The following is a 22,946-nucleotide window of genomic DNA, read 5'->3' as shown; positions in this document are numbered from 1 at the left end:
AGGCGTAGTGAAACGGAAATGGTGGACATTTTATTTTGAAGTTTCAGACGGTCTCAAGTTGAAACACCGCTATGAAGTTTCTGAACCAATCAGAGTGTTGCATCCCTTCAGGGGATGGGACGGTAGCTAGGGACGGTAGCTATGCTATACCAGCGCATGCTGTGTGTTTGTTTACAATTCAGATAGACGTCCAGCTGTACCAGTTTACTGTTATGTGGCTTATTTCTACCCTATAATGTTTTCAGGTACATATTTTAGCGTGACGATTAAGTTGAAACCGAGTAATACACTCTCTGGATGTTATCTTGAATGGGAATAAAAACGGAAGATTTCTGTAATCAGTAGCAGCTGTGCAGCCTGTGCTGGACGGATGCGGAGATATGGGGAATTAAACGGGTGAGCTTCATTTTTATTGGCTTTTATCGATGTTGGCCTCGACACGTCATCACGCAGCACGTTTTCGTTTTCAGGAAGTAATACAAAATATATTTTTATGGACGTTTGATATAAAAACACACAAAAATGAGAATTTTCTCATTTTTTTGGCATCCATTGTTAGGTATGACCATATGATGACCACGGATATGGTCTAAAAGTGTGAAAAACGTATTTTTCATTTCACTACACCTTTAAGCCCTGAGATCGATTCTATGTCTAAGCAGTTTTCTGAAGAACCCATGCTATACATCGTTGCTAGCAGGCAGCAACCTTTTATCTACATATTTTAACTTTATGCATTTTTGATGGCTTTTTGAATGCATGGCTTTGATGATTACGTCATATGGCAGCCAAGTCTATGGGATTTTTAATGTTTGGTTTTAGAGCACTTACTTATGACATAAATCGTTTGCCAGCCAAGTCTGTGGACTGTTTGTTTAGGGTACAAAATGACGACACAAGACGCCATGTGGCCGGTGGTTGCCCCTCACGTCGAGTATGATTTTATTTAGTAAATTAATGCCTTAATTGATCATACTACAGCGTCGCACAAAAGCATGATCAAATGAAACAGGTCCACAAGCTCACAACGCAGCGCAAAGCGACATGTTTTGAGCTTGTAGATCTGCTACTTTTGATGCTTTGGAATTTGAATGCTGAAAACATGACATATGTATGATATGAAAATGGGATTTTTTAATGGATGAAGCCCTTTGGATATTATCCCTTCCCTGTGACCTCTGTACAATTCAGAATTATATGAAGGTGAATGTACATATACTGTAGTAAATAGTAAATAAATGGCTACGCATGTCTTGTTGTAGGTCCTCAACGGCCGTTGCTTTGAATGTGAATTATTGTTATCCTGTTATCTTTTGTCACGGGACATGCCTCTTATTGTCAATTATTATTGTCATTCCTGCATCTATGTTATTATGGGACCTTTATTTGATGAACAAAGCAATTCTGATTTCAATACAAACAGATTTGAACCTTTATGGGCGTCTGGTACTGAAAGCACCATAATGTGAAATACGTAATGTCTCATCACCATTGTAACCACTATTAGTTATTTTACAAAGTTATTTTATTGTACTTTATTGCACATAATTCAGGCTCATTATAATAATGTTGATGAAACTAGCTTGGAATATTATGGACCTCTATAGGAAGCGCAATTATATAACATATGCCTGTCAACCAACGAATGCTGTGTATGGTGAGTGACAAATCCCAGTAGAACAATAAAGTGGATTTTGAAATAACATGGGTTTGGTCCTGTAGGCCTACCTATCAGACTCCAGGCGCTCTGCTGATGTGATGGGCTGCGTCCGATGCCTCTCGGACGCGCGACTGTCCCCCGGGGTGATGTAACGGCGAGGTCTCCGCGTGCCCCTGTCCTTGTCCTTGTCCCTCTCCCGGTCCCTGTCCCGGTCCCTGTCCCTGTCAGTTCCACTGGCTGCTGGATCCACCTCCATGGCTGATAGATCTGCCTTCGTAGTCTCCCTTGTGAAGGAGAACATGTGCCAATTTGGACAGGGATGGACAAAGACGACACAGGGAGAGTGAGAGAACTATTAGCATCTTGTCATTTCGGGGATTTCACTGGAAATGGACAGAAGTTTACGATGGAGATTATTCAGACCAAGCACAGCTTAGGTTATTCTCATGGTATGCTGCATGAGCGTTTCACAGCAAACCCCTATAGTCAATAGCTGTTAGACACTCACATCAACATGCAGCAGAAAACAACTGCCAAAAAGATTGAGTTGCTGGCGGAAAGTATGGTTCTTATTATTTCCCTGTGCTTTGTAATCACAATTATTAATCATGATTAGTGGTTCCAATTAGAGGACTGGTGAATAGAGGAACACAACTGCTCATTGGATTTATGAAACTCAGATATGATTTCTAATATCAAATACGTTACAATTATTAATTGTGAAAACAAAAAAAACTGTGACTTGTTGTATTCATGCAGAATTAATTGTGCGGTCATGAGGGTTAGACAGCAGTCAGTGAGACCAGACAGCGTCCATGCCATGAGACCTACAGCTCAGGTTTCCGGTTGGCATTCTCCAGGTAGGAGTGTCGGAGCTGTGCCACTGATATCCTGGTATCCAGGGCACCCACCTCCCCGTTGGACACCCCTCCGTCCCTGGCAAGGTGCCCTGCTGCCGCTACCTCTCGACTGGCTGCTGCTGCCATACTCCGGTATATAGCGGAGCTCTGGCTGACTCCTACATCTGACATGGAGCGAGTTCGGATCTTAGGCTTGGGCCCTCCGCTCATCTCCACGGTCCTGTGTCGGGCCTGGCGTACAGAGGGATCCTTCTGGAGGTAGACAGCTGAGTCAGATATATGTTGACCTGGGGACTCTTGTTGCTCCTGCTGCTGCTGATGCCTTTGAGGTTCATACTCCTGCTGTCTTTGGGGCCCTTGTTGCCTTTGAAACTCTTGCTGATGTATTTGGGCCTCTCGTTGCCTTTGAGCCTCTTGCTGATGTCTTTGGGCCTCAAGTTGTCTTTGGGCCTCAAGTTGTCTTTGGGCGTCTTGCTGTATCTGGGCCTCAAGTTGTCTTTGGATGTCTTGTTGTCTTTGAGCCTCTTGCTGATTTCTCTGGGCCTCAAGTTGTCTTTGGATGTCTTGTTGTCTTTGAGCCTCTTGCTGATGTCTCTGGGCCTCAAGTTGTCTTTGGGCCTCTTGCTGTCTTTGGGCTTCTTGTAGTCGTTGGGCTTCTTGTAGTCTTTGGGCCTCTTGTAGTCTTTGAGCCTCCTGTAGTCTTTGAGCCTCTTGTTGTCTTTGGGCCTCTTGTAGTCTTTGGGCCTCTTGTAGTCTTTGAGTTTCCTGCAATCTTTGGGCCTCAAGTTGTCTTTGGGCATCAAGGTGTCTTTGGGTCTCAAGGTGTCTTTGGGCCTCTTGCTGACTTTTGGTCTCAAGTTGTATTTGGGCCTCTTGCAGATGTCTTTGAGCATTGTATTGTGTTTCAGCCTCTTGTCTTTGAGCCTCTTGCTGTCGGCTTTGAGATTCTTGCCGATATCTTTGAGACTCTTGATGTCTTTGAGATTCTTGATGTCTTTGAGCCTCTTGTTGATGCATGTGGGGCTCTTGCCAAAGTCTTTGGACCTCGTGTTGCCTTTGGTGCTCTTGTTGATCTCTCTGGGGCCTGTACTGTTGTTCACTCTGGGACTGTTGGTGATGTTCGGTTTTATATGGTTGCCTTTTGGGGTCAAATTGTTCAGCCTGGGGCTCATATTGTTCATGCCTTTGGGACTCTTGTTGATGATACCTTTGATGCTCGTATTGCAGGTGTCTTTGGGGTTCTTGTTGCTGCATATGGGACTCAAATTGGTTCGGCCCTTGAGATTCATATTGCTCCTTTTGAGGGTCGTACTCCAGCTGCCTTTGCAGTGCTTGTTGTTGTCTATAGGGTTGTTGATATTTTGGCTCTTCCTGGTGCCCAAGTTCAGTGGCTTGTTGCTGCCTGAGCTGATGGTGTGGGGAAGAGTGAGAGGGCACCACAGACATAAATTCTCTCCTCTCGGGGCTGTCATGGCTGGACATGGGTTGCTCGCTCCCCCTTTCCCTGAGCCTCTCCCTCCCCCTCTCCACGGGCCTCTCCTTGTCCCAGTCTTCGTCCACTCTGCTCCTCCTTCTCCCGCTATCATCAGAGGTCTCCCACTCCATCTCCTCATGCTGGCCCCTCTGAGGGTCATCCACACTCTTCTGCCTGCGGCGAATCTCAGAGGGCAGCACAGCCTTCCGGCTCTTCAACAGTCCCTCCGTGTGGCCCTCCTCCTTCAGGGCCTGCTTGGCTTCTCTATTGGTGGCGTAGATTGGGTCTGCACTCACTCTCCTCCTCGGGGGGGCCTCTGGAGATGCAGTCAACTTAGCGGAGGAGTTTTCCGTAGCAGGCATGTTCCTGTATGACTGGGGATCCTGTGAGGGGATGGAGAGGTGGGTCTTGGTTGCTTCTGAGGGAAGGTATGCTACTTGTCCATGTGCAGGCTGGTACCCAGGGCTGGGCTGAGATTGGGGAACAGTCCTTTGGTAGCTAGGGTGCTCTGAGCGATGCGGTACATTCCCCTGAATATGGTGCCTGTCTGGACTCCACTCTGGGGGCTTTTGTACGGTTTCGTCCCTGGACATTCTTTCTCTGACTCGAATTCTTAAAATGGGAGGAATGGATGAGTGAGAATGGGATCATGGGTTGAATTAAGACAGAACATTCTCCAACATACTCTGAAATGGGAGATGGCTCAATATCATCAAATGCAGTAGATATTGATTCTGGAATGTAATTAATCTCAGCTCATTAATCGTTTTCACATCCAAATAGAAAAACACAACATGCTGATGTTCCTGATATAATACCAGACTGTAACCAAGGGGGGACCAAGGTCAAGTATCAGCATGAGCTGGGTTTAAATTTGAACCTCAGATCAAACGGCCTCGGCTCTGATGTCCTCAAACCAAAAGGTAAGCCAAACTATTTTAATCTTTGCCCCTTTGACCCACAGGAATTGATGGACGCATTAATCTCATTGCAGGTCACTAAGCTGGATGTAATTGATGGACCGCTGCTTCATTTGACATGGCAGAGAGGTGTAAATAATGCTCACGCTTCTTGAGAACACATGTTTCTATTGCAGGTTAGCAGTAGCAGCTGAATAGGCCACACAGGTAGAAGTCAATAAGATATAACAGCAGTGACAACAAGTGTGTGGGGAGGAATTAATTGGCATAACAACTAAATTGGGGAGAAAAATGGGTTAAAAGAATTGGCTACTCTAATTGTTATTATTATTTTGAATACATTTAAAAAGGATATTCAAGACATGTCCAAACCGTAACTAGGATTAAAATTAAACTATTCGATCTTTTAATATACAGTCATGCAGTTTGCAAGGTTTCCATTTCCAATTCCACAGCCACACATCCACATAGCTCAAAAGTTGGCTATGGACAGTATACCAACCAACTCTCACACGGACCACTTAACGAGGCAGTGATGCAGTATCTGGGTCATGTTCTGGTCCAAAAATATAGGCCAAATGACCCTTTCCCTTCTGGGTACAGAGGCTCATGGTGGGGCATTCATTCAGAGGACGGAAAAGCTGCTTTGGCTTTCTGTAGACCCCACGTCTGAGAGCCCACCGTCAACCTGCCACTTGCAGTACACTGAAACAGAACGTCATTTCAACAGGCAACGTGTCTTATGCAACAACATTGTCAATAGCATTTACAGCGTCCCAAAGCAAGAGGATGTAATATCATACACAAGATGCCTTGTACAGCAGGGGCCCAACTTGGAGGGGGAGGGGGGAGGGGGGGACGGTTGTGTGAACCACCTCAGCTGACAAGTGCTGAGTCTGTAGGACTCAACAATATCTAAACACATTGGTATTGGGAAAAAATTAAATAGAAGAAACATTTAGAGAAGTGTTTCCCAAACAGTGGGCCGGGACCCCCCAAAAAATACACACATTTAAAAACAATTAAAACTGAAAATAGCCAATCTACAAGTGCCTGTGAGCTTGTAGCTTGTATTTTCACTATTACTGAAATAGTAATTTATAATGTTTTTGGTTTTTTTGTTTAGGTCCAGAGGAGAGACCAAATGTATATTTTGGGTCTGGAACTAAAAAGGTAGGGAACCCCTGATTTAGAAGGTCAACCAGCTCTGTTTCCTCTAGCTGTCTTGTTGCCAGGCAACAACATCTAATGGTATGAGCCATACTGGCGTGAGCTGCATGTTTCACAGGGAGAGCTCTGTCAGTACAGAGTGCTTGACTCAAATACAATCTGAATCTGATATAAACGTTATATATGCTGCTCTATTTTGTTTCTATCGGGGCAGAAACCTCTTATCTCTATGTTTTTTTAATAATTATAATTTTTGAGTGGTGTAAACCACTCCTACAACTGGCTTTGTTAGTGCAGAAAAAATGAGCATGGTTGCTATGTTCACCCTGTTCACCCGGGTGTGATTTCATTACGTCAGACATGATTTCATTACGTCAGACAGGCTATATTACACCACTCAGTTCACACGGGTGTGATTTTTATTTTGTAAATTAACGCCCTACTCATACTACAGCAGCGTCACACAAAAGTAGCAGATCCACAAGCTCGATATCGCGCCACGTTTTGAGCTTGTACATCTGCTACTTTTGATATACTATTTGGACATATGAGGTTTCCACCTGACAAAGACAATATATAGCTCAAATTAAAAAAGACACTGATGCTTTCTGCAGATGCTGCACGGGGTGGGTTAATACTCTCTTCAAACCTAAACAGCTACTGTCCAATATAATCCATCTACTCCTCAGCTCCCATCTATGAGTGTCCCTCTGAGAGACGTTCCTGAAATCAACTTGGTTAAACAAAGTTACACAAGCATGACAACAATTAGGTTGTCATGTCATGGAAGAACTGCAAACTCAATCTGCAATCCGGAGGTGAACACCTGTTAACAGGGAGCAGCTACAGCGATTAATATTAGGGAATATTATTTCAAAATGGGAAATATTACTGGATAGTTATATGGGAGATCTATTGGGAAGAGTTAGCCAGATCTTCACGCATCCAGCACATTCCAAAAGGTGAAAATATACCTGGAAGCAGGCCAGCTGATGACTGTCTGAGCGTCACGCTCTGAGTCTGTGTCCAGAGACCAGTCGCTCTGTGACAGCACTGCTAAGCTACGGTACAGGACAATGTGGTCGACATGTCAAACTGATGCAAATCTGATTGTTCTTTACAGGTTCAATGCAGTATGTTCATCATTATGAAAAGCTGTTTAGATGTTTAGATGAAAGCCACTCTGGCTTTTATTGTGTAGGTCCAGTTAATCTTCATGTACCATGCATGTCTTTATGTATGGAGAAAGTCTCTAAAAGGGACAGTATATATCTGTACCAATTCTAGTTCAATTTCTAAATCGGGGCTACCTCTTGGGACCAGCTAAGAAACCATGATATATCTTCATAACCAGCCACCCTGCCTCTTTCTCCCCCCACTCTTCTCGTCGAGTCACTCCCATCCCATGCCAAGTCCTACCCTTCCCAGCCCCTGATGAGCTCCCCAGAACAACTCACCTCCCCAGAACAACTCACCTCCCCGTCACGTGTGAAAGTGGGGCTGGCCTATAGTGTGACAGACCCGTGGGACGCTCAGTCTAGAAAATATCCCACCACCAGACCACTGGCAGGCAATGGTCAGCAAGCTAGTGGACATGTTATGACTCTCTGAAGTTAAGGTTAAATATTGAATTCAGTGTCATTGCCTGTGAAATGTGTCACCACTCACCAGTGAAAATGATACCTGGTCCTGGTGTGCATATAGTGCTCAACTGTGGCCTCCATGTAGCTGTGAGAGGTACTTTACTGCAGTATTGCAGTAACATGGCCCACAGAGTGCACTGGGTTTATTTGAACGTTTAATAGTTTGTTTAAGCATTAGCTGCCTTCTGGGACAGTATGTACCTATGATGATACTGAACGTAGAGAGAAGATATAAGGTGGACTTTTAGTCTTAGCGATTAAACTATTGTAACAACCATAAATCCTTTCACAACCCACGGCCAGCGTGTTCGGCACGAATCACAGAGGACTCCAAAGATCAGCAGCAAACACTAAATCTGTAGCCGGTTTGTGCAGTAGTCAAGAAGTAGGAACATCCATGGTGGTGTGGAAACTAAGGTAGCGAGGCTAAACGGAGTGAGTTTAAATGGGCCTTTCAGTGACACTGCCCCCCTCTTAAAGATGGCATAGTTTATAGTATTATATAGTTAGTATTTAAATAGCCATTGTGATACCGTATGCTCAGAATTCCTGTACACTGATTCTCAACGTATGGTACGGGGCCCACCAGGGGGTCCAAATGGACCCTTACGCGTCTGTATTAACTCAGAGAGCGCAGCAGCGCACACAACTAGACCCGCAAGTTAAATTAACCCTGACCGTGTAGATTGTGGTCCCATGAAAGATTACAAATATTTCCATTTGAACAGTCTCTGAGTTACAGACAGTGAGAAACAGTGTCCTAATATTAGGCCTACGCTGAGTGTCAGTTACAGTTAACCCTGTGTAGGACTCACCCCTGTCTGTTGAGGATGCTCTGGGCCTGCTGCTCGATGAACAGGTCCCCGGGGGAGATGCCGTAGCGCGTGGAGGGCAGGGACGCACGGCGGGCCGCACGGGGTGAGCTGGGCACCGCCGCCATGCTGTAGTCCCTAGCGGAGGCCGGGGCGCCAGGGCTTTGCTCCTGGGGGGAGGAGGAGGAGGGGGGGTGCTGCTGCTGCTGCTGCTGCTCCACAGGTCTGCTCCTGGAAGCGGCCGCTGGGCGCCCCTCCGGGGCCCCCCCTCCCCCTCCTCCCCCTCCTCCCCCTCCTCCACGCCGCTGGTTCTCCATGTTCATGGCCCGCTCCCGCTCCGTGAACCTGCTGGGCCGTTCCTGTTGTGTCAGCGGAGGCGTGGCTTGGGTCATGTGGTGGTGGTGATGGGGGGTGGCCGCGGCAGGATCGTTGCCGGGGTCCGCCGGGTGAGTCCGCATGTAAACCTTGCCCACCCCCGAGCTGTACGGCTGTGCCCTCTGCTGTTCTTTCTCCGGCTGCTGCTGCTGCTGCTGCTGCTCCCCCGCCGCCGCCGTCCGTTCCCGTCTGTCTCGGTGCTCCCGTCTGGCAGGGGGGTCCTGTCGCTCCGAGGTGTCTGACTCACGGTGTTCCCGTCTGGCAGTCGGGTCCCGTCGCTCCGAGGTGTCTGACTCACGGTGCTCCCGTCTGGCAGGGGGGTCCCGTCGGTCGGGGGTGTCCGACTCACGGTGCTCCCGTCTGGCAGGGGGGTCCCGTCGGTCGGGGGTGTCTGACTCACGGGGTTCCCGTCTGGCAGTCGGGTCCCGTCGCTCCGAGGTGTCTGACTCACGGTGTTCCCGTCTGGCAGGGGGGTCCCGTCGGTCGGGGGTGTCCGACTCACGGTGCTCCCGTCTGGCAGGGGGGTCCCGTCGGTCGGGGGTGTCTGACTCACGGTGTTCCCGTCTGGCAGTCGGGTCCCGTCGCTCCGAGGTGTCTGACTCACGGTGTTCCCGTCTGGCAGTCGGGTCCCGTCGCTCCGAGGTGTCTGACTCGCGCCGGGGGCGGTATCGCGACGTGTAGTCCGTGTCCACCTCCTGGTCCAGGAGGATGCCGTAGCGCTCCGAGAGCTGCCGACGACGCTCGGCCTTGTAGCGGGCGATGCGCTCGGCCTTGGAGCTGAGCGCTGCGGCGTCCAAAGGGACAGTCCTGGGGGGCGTGGGGACGGCGGACAAGGTGACCGGTTCGACGTGGACGGCGGACGGTTCGGGGCGGCCTCCTCCGGCCCTGAGCTTGGACGAGCGGTCAGGGGACGACACCTGCATCTGGGGGGCTTCCATCTCCTCTCGACTGTAGCGCCTCACTGTGGGGACAGGCGGGAACACAAATAAACTAATGCTATTATTTGTAGCATTATCTGCAAAATGAGGAAGACCCAAAGTGCATCGAAACACTGTCTTATTTGAATAAAAGGTTCTTGCTGCAAGCTCGAGACAGTGTGCAGGTCAGGTCAAACCGAGTCAGGGTGCTGAAACTGTGCATGCTGCATGGCCAACTGAAAGACTCTGCTACTAAATGGAACAGAGCCTTTATTTGTGTCATTGGTAACACCTGTAGATGATGTACTATTTGCGGTAAGTCGATATCGCTGTCGTGAAAAAGGTCTTTATTATACTGTATGCAAGGGATACCATTATTATTATTCATAACATTATTTATGTTATGAAGCCAGCCTTAACATCATGTTAAATGCTACATTTGCCATTATAGATTAAACGGAGTGGATGGACCATGAATAATAATGGTCGAGGCAAATGCACACGGAAACGGATACTTTTATCTTTTTGTTCTCCATTTCTTTCTTTCTTTCTTTCTTTCTTTCTTTCTTTCTTTCTTTCTTCTTCTTTCTTTCTTTCTTTCTTTCTTTCGACAGAAACTTTGGAAAAGGTTGTTTTTTCCAACTTGTATCTTTTTCTCCCCTTTCTTTCTTATTTTTGGCTGAGCAAGCACTCTTCCCCCCATGCAGCATGGCCCGGGCTCTCTCACAGCCACTCTTCCCCATGCAGCATGGCCCGGGCTCTCTCACAGCCACTCTTCCCCATGCAGCATGGCCCGGGCTCTCTCTCAGCCACACACTTTCATACTTGGTGCTGCTGATTACATCAGCCTTGTTCTGGTGCAGCTCCTACAGCAGCCACTTTCACCCTGGTGTCCTTGTTTTCACATGGTTCCCAAACAATGGGTTGGGAAAAACGTTTGGGTCGCGGATACATTTCCCAAGTCCCTTGTTTTTTGCACATTTTGCTATAATTTATTTCATTAATCAAAAAGATTTTTTTTTTTTAGAAAAAATAAATAAAATATCCATACATTTGAAAAAACTTGAAATAGTGAAGTTAGAGCATATACTCACAACATGTTGCATCGTTGTGAGCTTGTAGCTCATCTATTAAATTATTAAGCGGTTCATTCATAATACGCGTTTTGTGAGGTTGGGTCCAATTCATCTTTTGGGGTCTCAGCTGAAAACATTTGTAAACCACTGAACTAGATCCCAGTGCCATGATGCCATCCTGATCTAACCACTGAACTAGATCCCAGTGCCATGATGCCATCCTGATCTGAACTAGATCCCAGTGTCATGATGCCATCCTGATCTGAACCACTGAACTAGATCCCAGTGCCATGATGCCATCCTGATCTGAACCACTGAACTAGATCCCAGTGCCATGATGCCATCCTGATCTGAACCACTGAACTAGATCCCAGTGTCATGATGCCATCCTGATCTGAACTAGATCCCAGTGCCATGATGCCATCCTGATCTGAACCACTGAACTAGATCCCAGTGCCATGATGCCATCCTGATCTGAACTAGATCCCAGTGCCATGATGCCATCCTGATCTGAACCACTGAACTAGATCCCAGTGCCATGATGCCATCCTGATCTGAACTAGATCCCAGTGCCATGATGCCATCCTGATCTGAACCACTGAACTAGATCCCAGTGCCATGATGCCATCCTGATCTGAACCACTGAACTAGATCCCAGTGCCATGATGCCATCCTGATCTGAACCACTGAACTAGATCCCAGTGCCATGATGCCATCCTGATCTGAACCACTGAACTAGATCCCAGTGCCATGATGCCATCCTGATCTGAACTAGATCCCAGTGTCATGATGCCATCCTGATCGTGCAGTGCAGCATGCCATGTCACACGCCATGGAAGGGGTTAATGCTTTACCACCAACACCGTCTGTATGAAGACTATAGGCCACTGTATCTCAACATCGGGTACTGGTCTGTAACTCAGAGAGTGTACAAATGGAACCAAACGGACCCCTAAATTAACACTGAGGATTTGACAGTGTATATTGGGATCCCAGAGATATATATTTTTGAATGTTAGCAAATTGGGGTCTGTGGCCTAATGAATATATCGTGTCATGTCGGGGTGGAAACCTCATATGTTACTTTTCAGGATTCAAATTCAAAAATAGAAAAAGTAGCTGATCTGCAGATCTGTTACTTGTGATGCTTTTGTGTGATGCTGTACAGCTGTAGTATGATCAACAAATGCAAAAAGTTTAAATTTGGAGAGGTTTCTTCTGCCTGACAGCAACGATATCAAACTGGTGGGGTCTTTCAAAAGAAATGTGTTGAGAGTCAGTGGTCTAGTCCAACAGAGCAACCTCCAGGTGTTGCCAGCCACCAGTGCTCCATCATGCCATGCTTACCCATCACACATGGCTCACAGGGGTCAGAGGCACGTGTGTAGCGTGGCTGGTCTTCCTCTAGCATTCTGTTGGACACCAGCCCACCGGGCACCACCAGGGCAGGGGGCACGTCGCTCTCCATGCCCTCCACACGGCGGGCTATCCTCTCCTTCCTACCAGGGGCACAGGGTGGATGGATAGGCCTGTCACAATTATTACTTAAGCGCCTAATCGCAATTATTTGAGATAATCGCAATTATTTTTGCATAATCGTCAATCGTTTCCATGTTGAAAAATGTCCATACATTTTCAAACATTTTTCAAAAATTGCAGAAATAGGGGCGCCCGCTGGCCTAGTGGTCCAGGTGCATGCCACATATAGGCCTTTGCCTGACAGCGTGTCGCATGTTCGAGTCCCGTTCACGACGACCTTTGCTGCATGTCTCTCCCCTTCTCTCTCTCTTTCTTTCCTGTCTATCTTCACTTGATACTATCAAAAAGGCAGAAAAGCCAAAAACAAATTTGGCGAAATGACAGATCAACTATTTCCGTAAATCTTTGGGAAAGAAATTATTCTTAAATGTGTCAGTGATTTCTTTGTATTTTTAAGTTATTTGTCATATCTGCCCTGTGCAATTTGTGATTATGAAGCCTAAAAGGCAAACAGAAATACAAATTGTAACGTTCCATTGTACAATGCAAAAACACAATTAAATCCTTAGTCGCAATTATTTGTGTGACAATTAATCATCAGCTTAAATTTGTAATCGTGACAGCCCTATGGATGGAGGTCAGTGACTGACTGTACAAAATTATACTTTGTGTTAGATGGGGGGGGGGGGGGCGTGCAGAGAGAGAACTAATGTGTTGTTACCTACCTGTTCATATTCCAATCATCTGAATCAGTGCTCTCAAAATGTCTTTTTAAATCGGAAACTAGGTGATGGGGAAGAGAAAAGAAAAAACATTTGATTGGAACTTACTTACTGTATTTTTATTGTTTTTTTTTGCTGCTATGCCGACCCAGTTTACCCTCCATGAAGCTAATATGATCTTGAATCTTTATGAAGAATGAAATACCGGTACTGATGGGTTAAAGCTGCAAGCCATAACTTTCCTGAATCTAAATCAGTCATTCTCAAACTTTTCCATGCTAAGGACCCCCAAATTAATTTGTATTTGGTTGCAGACGCCCATCTGAAAAGGTTAAAAAAATATGTAATCTTTTAACAATCTTCCAAACATATTCGATATTTTTCAAATATCATATTTGGGCATAAAAGGTACAGAGATCTCCATATATGGGCATATTGATCGGATCGGCGGTGCGACGTAGCGTAAGTGTGAGTGCCGCGTATCGGACCAACGCTAGATGTGAGGGCCCAGAACTCTAGTTTTCAAAAATAGATGATCTACACAAGCTATGAGCTGATTCAAGTAGAAAGTGACAGAAAGTGAAACTCACCCTTGGGTAGGACAGACAGAAGGTTGGCATCGATATCTGAAGCGCTCTTGACCAAGGCGGCCCTGTCCTCCGGCGAGAGGTCACTCTGGAAACTGAATCAATTGAAGTCCATGTGAGTGTCACTACTTTACAACATGGTCACACTACAGTGAAAACCAAGAGTGAACAATGTTTATCAGTAGTTTATAGTCAGCATTGGATGCATGCAGAAACATTTCCACTATTTCAAAATCATCATAAAAAGATCACAAACTATAGCACAGGGGCCTTCAACAGGGGGTCCGGGACCCCTAGGGGGTCCTCCGAGTTACAAACAGGAGGTCACCAAATCTTTGTCTGATAGGAACCTTTTTTACATGAACCACTTGAAACCTTGCATCCTAGAGGGGAACATTAGCCGAAAACAGCAGATCTACAAGCTCACAACACCTCGCAGCGCCCTATGCAGCTGTTTTCACACTGGCAGATACAAAGATACCATTCATTTTCAATGACATATATATCCAATATGTGTCTGTAGCTGCTAACAGCTACAAAGCTACCAAAAGGTTGAGCTGGCTTCAAATTCAGCTACAAAGACATGGCAACAGATATGCTGTGTATCTGTTGTATCTGCCAATGTGAACACAGCATTAGAGCTGCAGGTCATATGAATTGGCTTGGGTGACTTGTCGATTCGGCTTAGTTAAAAGCATTACAGCCCTGTGACTGTCCCCTTTCCTACACGATAAATCAGGCCTGGTTAACCTACTTCTTATAAGCTAGTTCTCTTTTACATAACCGCGGTGAATGGTTTGAGCTGTCCGTGTGTCCGTGTGTCCGTTACCAGCAAATCTCCGGCACCGTTGGCCCGATCCATGCCAAACTTTGCACACACACTCCCTAGATGCCAACGATGAACCTCTGCCCCAAAACGGGCCTGAACGGCCTGTTATAACGCCACCAGGAGGCCGACTTTTGTAGAACATATTTTTGCTATCACTCCAGATATTGTCACATTGGTTTTCAAAGTTTGTAGGACTGGCCCGTTTTGAACAAAAAGCCTCAAATCATGAACGCAGTGTGCAATTTACGTGAAATCTTTCACGCACTTTCCTACTAGGCTGAGGAATATATCCCACCCTTTCATATTGGCCACCAACACATTTTGGAACAAAATGTCTCAAATCATCCAATTGCCATCAAAGGCATAAGAACACCCTTTTCATATTGGCCTATTATAGCACCACCAGGAGGCCACAACCTGACCTGCCCTGGTGGAGACCTGTGCCCCGAGGGGCAGTTTTTCTAGTTAAGAATGTATTTCTTAAACTCTGGCATATACTAAAAAGTGATCCCAAACTTCCCCTCCCCTACCTGGCTCCCTAACCCCCCACAGGGCTTCTACAAATTTGGCAACTGTGCCCAGTGTTCTAACTTGTCTAACACCAAATTATTTACCCACCCACACTCATAAAATATCATCCTTCATCAACTGCAACTCAACTCATGTAGTATACATGCTTAAATGTCCATGTGGACTAGCATACATTGGCAAAAAGAAGAGACAACTTAAACTACGCATCGGAGAGCATAAAACCGCTATCCACCAATAACCCTGAATATGCCATGCCGGATATTATAAAGAAGCTAACCACGGTTCCACAGCTTTCCTTAAATTCTGGGGAATTATAAAAATCTCAGCCTCACCACGGGGAGGCAACATAATTAATATGTTACTCCACAGAGAAGGACTTTGGATTCACAAACTTGACACTTTAGAACCCACTGGCCTTAATGAAGAATTGAGCCTTTCATGTATTTTATAGGCGAGGTCTTCTCAGAGATGAGATCTTGCAATGTTTTAAGTTCACTGTCTTTTTGTAACCCTTATGTTCAACCTTATAATTATGGCCCTTATTCCTGTATGTACGCAGTTTATTTTTATTTTTACTGATTTAAATATTTTCTATGGCTAACACTGTTTGACTTCATTTATTTAACTGTTAAATAGTGCTTTTACGGAGCCATACCTATATTGTCCGTGTTGCGTCTTCTCCTTCCTCTTAAAAATGTTTACTTAATAGAAAATATATATATTCAAAGATTTGTCAAAGATTTGTCGAAAACCAATGTACTACATTTATATGATGTATTGCCATGTTTTTTGTTCTTGCTTAATGTAAGTCGCTCATATATATACACTATAAACAATGACACAGATTATTTCCAGGTTAACAGGTTAACAACTTTGAACAACTTGGTGCGGCCCTATGAGCTTGTAGATCTGCTATTTTTGACAAATCGTGAATCGTGTGCAAATCTTTGAATACCATGGCATACCGGTATATATGTATTTTGAAGGGGTCCCTCCCTGGAACCTAATATTTTGAGATGGGGGGTCATCAGGCAATTGCATGTCATTTTTGGGGTCCTTGACATGAAAATGTTTGAGAACCACAACATCTTTCAGAGAACTGTTTTAGAAGACATTTGAAGAATCGAGTCCTCAGATCTTATTGGTTTCTGGGATGGAGTATTCTGACTGATACTACCTCCAAACAGTGTAAACAAAGGATCTTAAGGATAAGCTGCTCTAGGCATAGCCAGCTGTTAATTCTTAGTTAAGCACGATAACCTCAAGTAAACTGTTAAACCATACAGTAACTGAAAATCCCCTCTGTTGATGACAAAGCAAACACACAAGTGGCTTTGTAAATGAAAAATCCCTTTTGTAAATGACTTTGTGCGTGCGTGCGTGCGTGCGTGCGTGCGTGCGTGCGTGCGTGCGTGCGTGCGTGCGTGCGTGCGGGCATGCGGGCATGCGTGTATGCGTGTATGCGTGTATAATGATCACACATAAATTAGCTTCCTTCTCATTACCTTAACACTTCTGTTGGCAGTGATGTGGAGTTGCGAAGCTTGGCTCCAAATCCTGAGGAGAGGAAAAACAGATGTCGTCAAACGCAATGTGACCAAAGGAATCTCTTTCTACCACAATCCAAGATCTTCCGCTCACATACGAGTCCAATCAGGTCTTATTAAGTAATCACCACCATTCAGTTCTGCCGTACATTGTGTGTGTAGGCATGTGTGTCCTGTAAAAAGCTACAAAACAAATAATTATAACAATGAAATATGCTTTGGATGAATATTTATCAAATATTTTATACACTGTAGTCTAGGTGTAAAACTGTGTTTAAACTGTGTTTAAAATGCTGTTGAACAGAGGATGACATTTTTGACTCTTAGAACAAACAAACAAATTAATGAATCAATTAATTAACAATGTAATTAAAGATGGAGATGATTCTTGTATTTTTTCCAGTTTTTCATGTGTTCATGAGGTGACAGTACTTCATTAGACCCCTTGGTGTGGTTGTTATGTGCAATGATGTCTTCCCTTTGTATTTAGGGTTTCTTCAGTGGAGGCTGAAACCTCGACAGTCAAACGTGCCAATGGAAAAAAAAACAGTGAAATAGTGACTGGACTGATGTACACAAAAATGTGCGCTGGCAGATATCTGCCAGCATGCATGCATAAAACAAGCATGTGAATGAACTGTGTTCTAACTTGATTCGCTGCTTTGGCCCTTGCGTGCGTGCGTGCGTGCGTGCGTGTGTGTGTGTTGTTGTTGTCAAAAGAACAAGTGCAGAGCTTGTAATTGGAAACTAAAGTTAGAGTCAATGACGTACCATGTGTATAGGCAATAGAACAAGTTAGTATGAGTGGGGAAATCCCTTCCGACACTAGTCTCTGGAAGGACTGTAGTCAGACAGTTACAAATGGGGTGAAAGCATAATCTATTGCCACATGACAGAGAAAATGAATGAATGAATGAATGAATGAATGAATGAATGAATGAATACCCCGCTCTTGTCATGTCATGTCACAGCAATAGGAACTTGTTGGAAAGTACCACAGTAAAAATGGTAAATGGTGCATTTATATATGTTGCCTTTATCCAAGGAGCTTTACAGAGATTGTGCATTACATTCACCCATTCACACTCCGATGCAGGAGGAAACCATGCAAGGGACCAACCTGCACATCGGGAGCAATTAGGGGTTCAGAGTCTTGCTCAAGGACACTTCAACACTAACTCTGGGGGAGCTGGGATTTGAACTGGGAACCTTGCGGTTCCCATCCGGTAACTCTACCCCTGAGCCACTGCCGCAGTGGACACAGTACTATAATATTGTTGCTGTCGGGCAGAAACATCTTATCTTCATATTTTAACTTTTTGTGTTTTTCCGTAAACGCCCTAATTGATCATATCACCGCATCACACGAAAGTATCAAAAGTAGCCATGCTCGAAACGCGGCGAAAAGAGGTGAGTTTTTGAGCTGCTACTTTTGCTACTTTTGAATTTCAATCCTGAAAAGTAACAGTTTTGGACATCCGACAGTTAGAGACGATCAGGTTGCTTTGCGTCTGCTATTGTAGCTATGTGGCTGTGTGCGTGCGCTCATGAGTGTAAGTGGGTGCGTGCGTGCCTATGTGTATGTGAGCATATCTATCTTTATATTTGCCAGGGTGTCTGACTGTGTGTACACCAGTCTATCTGTGAGCGTGTGTGTGTTCATCTGTGCATGTGTCTGTCTCTGTCCATCTCCAGTCTGTTTACAAACGTGTGTGCCAGTGCAGTGGAAAGCCCCCCACCGCGTAAATAAATATATGAGGCTGAGGCTGGCTTTATCTCCAATTCCCCCACGGCTTGTCAACAAAACGAGACATCGTGTCCACCACAGATGTGTGGTGTGGGCAGTGAAAAACACACTGGGGACAACCGACGCCCTCCTCCCCCAAAAAAGACGTCTGGGCGAAGATAGGGATTCTTTATAAATAGGCTACTCTAAGACAGGTTGTAAAATAGACTCCCCCCCACAGATACAGTAATGTCTCCTCTGTCGGGTGGAAACCTCATATGTCCAAAACTGTTACTTTTCAGGATTCACATTCAAACGTAGAAAAAGTAGCAGATCAACAAGCTCAAAACGTTTCAAGCTTGTTGAACTGCTACCTTTGATGCTTTTGTGTGACACTGCAGTGTGATCAAGTAAAAACAAGAAATCATCACATAGTGATATTTGTCAGGTGAAAGAAGCGCTGGTTTCTTTATTTAGTAACGAACGCTCCTCTAAACCTCACTCAATCATAATATACTAAAACTCAATCATAATATTATGTTACATAACATTGGGTGTTACCTGCTTCCTGTTACCTGTTTCCTGGTCATGTGACCTAAGTAACCAATACATGACAGCAGCGTGTGTGGAAGCCAATCAGGACTAGGTCCTCAGTATGACTCATGTATGACTAGGTCTTCTACATTTCATGAGCTGTCACTAGTCAGGTTTCACCTGACAAACGGTTTGGACATTGTGCTGGAAAGAGAGGGACGGTGTGAAAGAGTCGTCAGTCATGTGACCACCAGGCTCCTTCACCCTACACGGCCAATGTCACACCTTGTAAGTACATTGTAAAAGCATTCGGCACTGTGTGCACTCTCATCTCTACCGCATTAACACTACCCTATTTTGGACATGTCATTTACATTGTTGCTGTCGGGCACGCATCAAAAGTATTGCAGATCCGCAGGCTCGAAAGCTTTGATGCTTGTTGTAAATGTCTAATAAAAAAATTAACCTTAACCTTAATCTCAAAATCACCCAAACTAATCCTATCCTAACCATTACAACTACACCTAAACCTAACCTCAAAATCACCCAAACTAATCCTATCCTAGCCATTACAACTACACCTAAACCTAACCTCAAAATCACCCAAACTAATCTAATCCTATCCTAAGCATTACAACTACACCTAAACCTAACCTCAAAATCACAAAAACTAACCCTAGCTTTAAACACCATGGATTCAAATCCCAGGTGTTACAGTTGCAACTACCTCGCTCTTTTTGGGAGAAGAAAGACATAGCGTACAAAATATTGTAGCATATTACAGCTTGAACCCCACCACGACCAACCTAATCTTTAGCAGGCCAAAACCATAGAGTTGTAATTCAAACTAGAATATTTAAAGCAAAACCACCCAAGCTGAATCCTGCACCATCAAGCAACCAGTGAGTGAGATGAAGGGCACTGGCCAAGTTGAGGCAAAGTATTACTACTTTGCCTCAACTTGGCCAAGTCTAGTAATTCTACATACAAACCCTCTAGTGTTTTCTCCATTTGTAACTCAGAGAGTGTACAAATGTAACCGAATGGAGGCTGCATGGTGAGATCACCCAGTACCAGACAGTGAAACCCCACCATTGTTTTTAAATCTTATAGGCTGCTACCACTAATTAGAATAACAACACAAGCATAGAATAACACATCAATAAACAAAGAAGAATGATGACAGTTTGACAACACAGAATAAATACGTTACACTGCTAGTCTGTCAAATGAAATACAAAACAAACTAAATCCAAGTGAGGTGGGCATGCAGCAAACATTTCGGCCACAATCGCGTCAAGATCACCATGGTCACCATATGGTTGTCATATGGTTAGTTGGTTACCCCTGAGCTAAGGTCTTAGCTCCATTGTGACAGTCTTGGCTACTAGGCTACTAGCCCTGTTTGCCAGGCTAGCGCAGGTCTTACCTTGGCTACAGTGCAGCATATCATCGTCCACATGGTAGCCAGAGATCCATGGGTTCCGGAACATGTTTAGGGGGAGGAGACGGGACAGAAGGAGAGAGATGGAACGAACGCCCTGCTAATATACAGTAGACTCCCCCCCACAGTGGCACAACGACACTGGAGGTTGTATAGCAGACGTGGACAGCAGTGAAGAAGACTTAGGATGGATGGAGGTGGTGACACAGTCACACACACACTGTCCCAGCCTCAGTGTGAGAGGAGAGAGAAAGAGAGGGAGAGAGAAAGAGAGGGAGAGAGAGAGAGAGAGGGAACTCAGATCTACATGACGGTCTCACACACAGACAGACACTCCCAGCTGAGTGGGCGCTCTGATCACACAGCGAGTGGCAGCGCACACACACACGCTGACTTGCTGTGTGTGTTTTATAGTATGTGTGAATGTGTGCGTGTGTGGGAGAGAGAGAGAGAGAGAGAGAGAGAGAGAGAGAGAGAGAGAGAGAGAGAGAGAGAGAGAGAGAGAGAGGAACAGCTAGGGTGTGAGTGTCTGTTTGTGTACATGCCAGGAAGCTGAGAGACAGGAGAGAGAGAGACAGGAGAGAGAGAGAGAGAGAGAGAGAGAGCTAGAGAGAGAGAGAGGGAGAGAGAGAGAGAGAGAGAGAGAGAGAGAGAGAGAGAGGAGGCAGCAGAGCGGCAGGGTGCTAAAGCTGCTCAGGGCCTCTAATCAGATTACAGGCAGAAATTAGCCTTGATGATAAAAACACTGGAACAGGATTGGAGGAGTGTGCCAGTAAGGCTGAATGGGCTGTTGCCTGCCTGCTGCCTGGGACAGTTCAGTGTTTACGGCTCTGGGAATAGGGTAGAGGGACGTTCACACTCACAGCTCTGAGAGCACTAGAATTAGAACCATACAAATATGGGTTTAAAAGTCAAATGATGAATGGCAGAGTTCACACCACAAGAAACACAATGGTGAATGCTAGCGTTATATAGTGGCAGTGCGTAGTGTGAGGAACTTTTTATTTATTTATATATTCTGGGGGGTGGGATTAGAGAGCAACAGTATGCCCGGGTTGCCAGACTTTGCGAGAGAGACAAGCAAAAAAAAAATCCATATAATATAATAAAGTCCAGAAGAAGCTTTCAAACTTTTGTTGTTTTTGGAGCAGTGGTTCTCAAACGTTTTCATGTCAAGGACCCCCAAATTGATTTTGCCACGGACCACCATCTGAGAATATTTTGAGCCAGGGACCCCCATATGAGATTTGTTTCAAAATTCTAGAGTACTAGCAATGTGGTTAAAGAGGTTCAACTGCAGCAAACCCAAACAAGTAACTCAACATTAGAAACAAGCCCAAGAAAAATGAAACACTCAACTTCCAATTTTTAGAAGCAACTTACAGGAAAAACAAGCCCAAATAAAGTCGCTTTAATATAAATAGCAGACTTAGCAATGGACTTTGTGTGCGTGCATGCATGCGTGCGTGTGTGCATGCGTGCGTGCGTGCGCGTGCGTGTGTGTGTGTTGGCCAAGGTGTCCAGCTGCCATCCCATTTCAACTTTACACAGTTCCAGGAATGTCCCGAACACTCGTGGACTCAAAGTGTCTGTAAATGGTCTAAATGTAGACATACTGTGTAGAGTGGAGAGCATCTCACAATCTGTATGTAGTCAATTTGAAGATACAGTTTCATTTGATTACTGTATAACACAGTAAACAAATGTTTCCTTATGGAAACAAATGCAAAAACATGGAATTAATTTAATTTGATGTCACTTTGTCATTTATGTTTTTTCCCTTTTTTACTTTTTACCCCTTTTTCGCCCACATTTTGTCATTCATTATGCCAATTGATTCCTCCCCACACACATGTATGTGTGTTGTCACTGCTGTTGTATCCTACTAGCTCACCTGCCAGTGAGGAGCCCCCACTGAGATGATGTTGCAGAGCATAGAGTATAAAGAAGGATAGAGACCGAACTGAGGCACAAAGTGTTCTTTGTGCCTCAACACAATACCTCTCATTTTCTGTGAATTTTTGGAGGGGAATATTTGTGAAACATTTTATTTCCATACTCTGCACCCCAGGATTGGTTGGTTGGAAGGGGATCCGATTTGTATAAGCTTGACTTGGTGTGACTGTACTAAACAGGCATAGAGCCCTGCTCTCCGCTGGCCGCTGCGTGGCCCGCGCCGCGCTCATGGGACCGGACCTTAGTCTTTTTCAAAAATGATTAGTGGACCTTCAGCATTTCTAGTTGAGGACCCCTGATGTAGAGCCTTGATCCTACTGGCTCACCTGCCAGTGAGGAGCCCCCACTGAGAGGATGTAGAGCCTTGATCCTACTGGCCCACCTGCCAGTGAGGAGCCCCCACTGAGAGGATGTAGAGCCTTGATCCTACTGGCCCACCTGCCAGTGAGGAGCCCCCACTGAGAGGATGTAGAGCCTTGATCCTACTGGCCCACCTGCCAGTGAGGAGCCCCCACTGAGAGGATGTAGAGCCTTGATCCTACTGGCCCACCTGCCAGTGAGGAGCCCCCACTGAGAGGATGTAGAGCCTTGATCCTACTGGCCCACCTGCCAGTGAGGAGCCCCCACTGAGAGGATGTAGAGCCTTGATCCTACTGGCCCACCTGCCAGTGAGGAGCCCCCACT

At 45.4% G+C, this 22,946-nt stretch overlaps 2 protein-coding genes across 2 annotated transcripts in view; both read right to left on the bottom strand.

Annotated features, from left to right (window-relative positions):
• The window catches only part of LOC306943030 (supervillin-like), a 90,837-nt gene that overhangs the window by 48,208 nt on the left and 19,683 nt on the right, over positions 1-22,946 (bottom strand). Inside the window, exons 2-8 of the mRNA XM_079529235.1 lie at positions 16,561-16,612; positions 13,699-13,790; positions 13,112-13,169; positions 12,255-12,406; positions 8,543-9,875; positions 2,492-4,606; positions 1,729-1,944 (exon numbers count right to left, since the gene is read on the bottom strand). Coding sequence (XP_079385361.1) covers positions 1,729-1,944; positions 2,492-4,606; positions 8,543-9,875; positions 12,255-12,406; positions 13,112-13,119 — 3,824 coding nt within the window. The 5' untranslated portion in view covers positions 13,120-13,169; positions 13,699-13,790; positions 16,561-16,612. The remainder of the gene's footprint in view (positions 1-1,728; positions 1,945-2,491; positions 4,607-8,542; positions 9,876-12,254; positions 12,407-13,111; positions 13,170-13,698; positions 13,791-16,560; positions 16,613-22,946) is intronic.
• The window catches only part of jcadb (junctional cadherin 5 associated b), a gene marked incomplete at its 3' end in the record, with an annotated part of 52,938 nt that continues 46,548 nt past the window's right edge, over positions 16,557-22,946 (bottom strand). Inside the window, exon 4 of the mRNA XM_079529234.1 lies at positions 16,557-16,612. Coding sequence (XP_079385360.1) covers positions 16,557-16,612 — 56 coding nt within the window. The remainder of the gene's footprint in view (positions 16,613-22,946) is intronic.

This window comes from Electrona antarctica (genome assembly GCF_951216825.1).
Source record: "Electrona antarctica genome assembly, chromosome: 19".
NCBI classification, from domain to species: Eukaryota; Metazoa; Chordata; class Actinopteri; order Myctophiformes; family Myctophidae; genus Electrona; species Electrona antarctica.
This window is presented reverse-complemented; position numbering and strand designations above follow the sequence as displayed.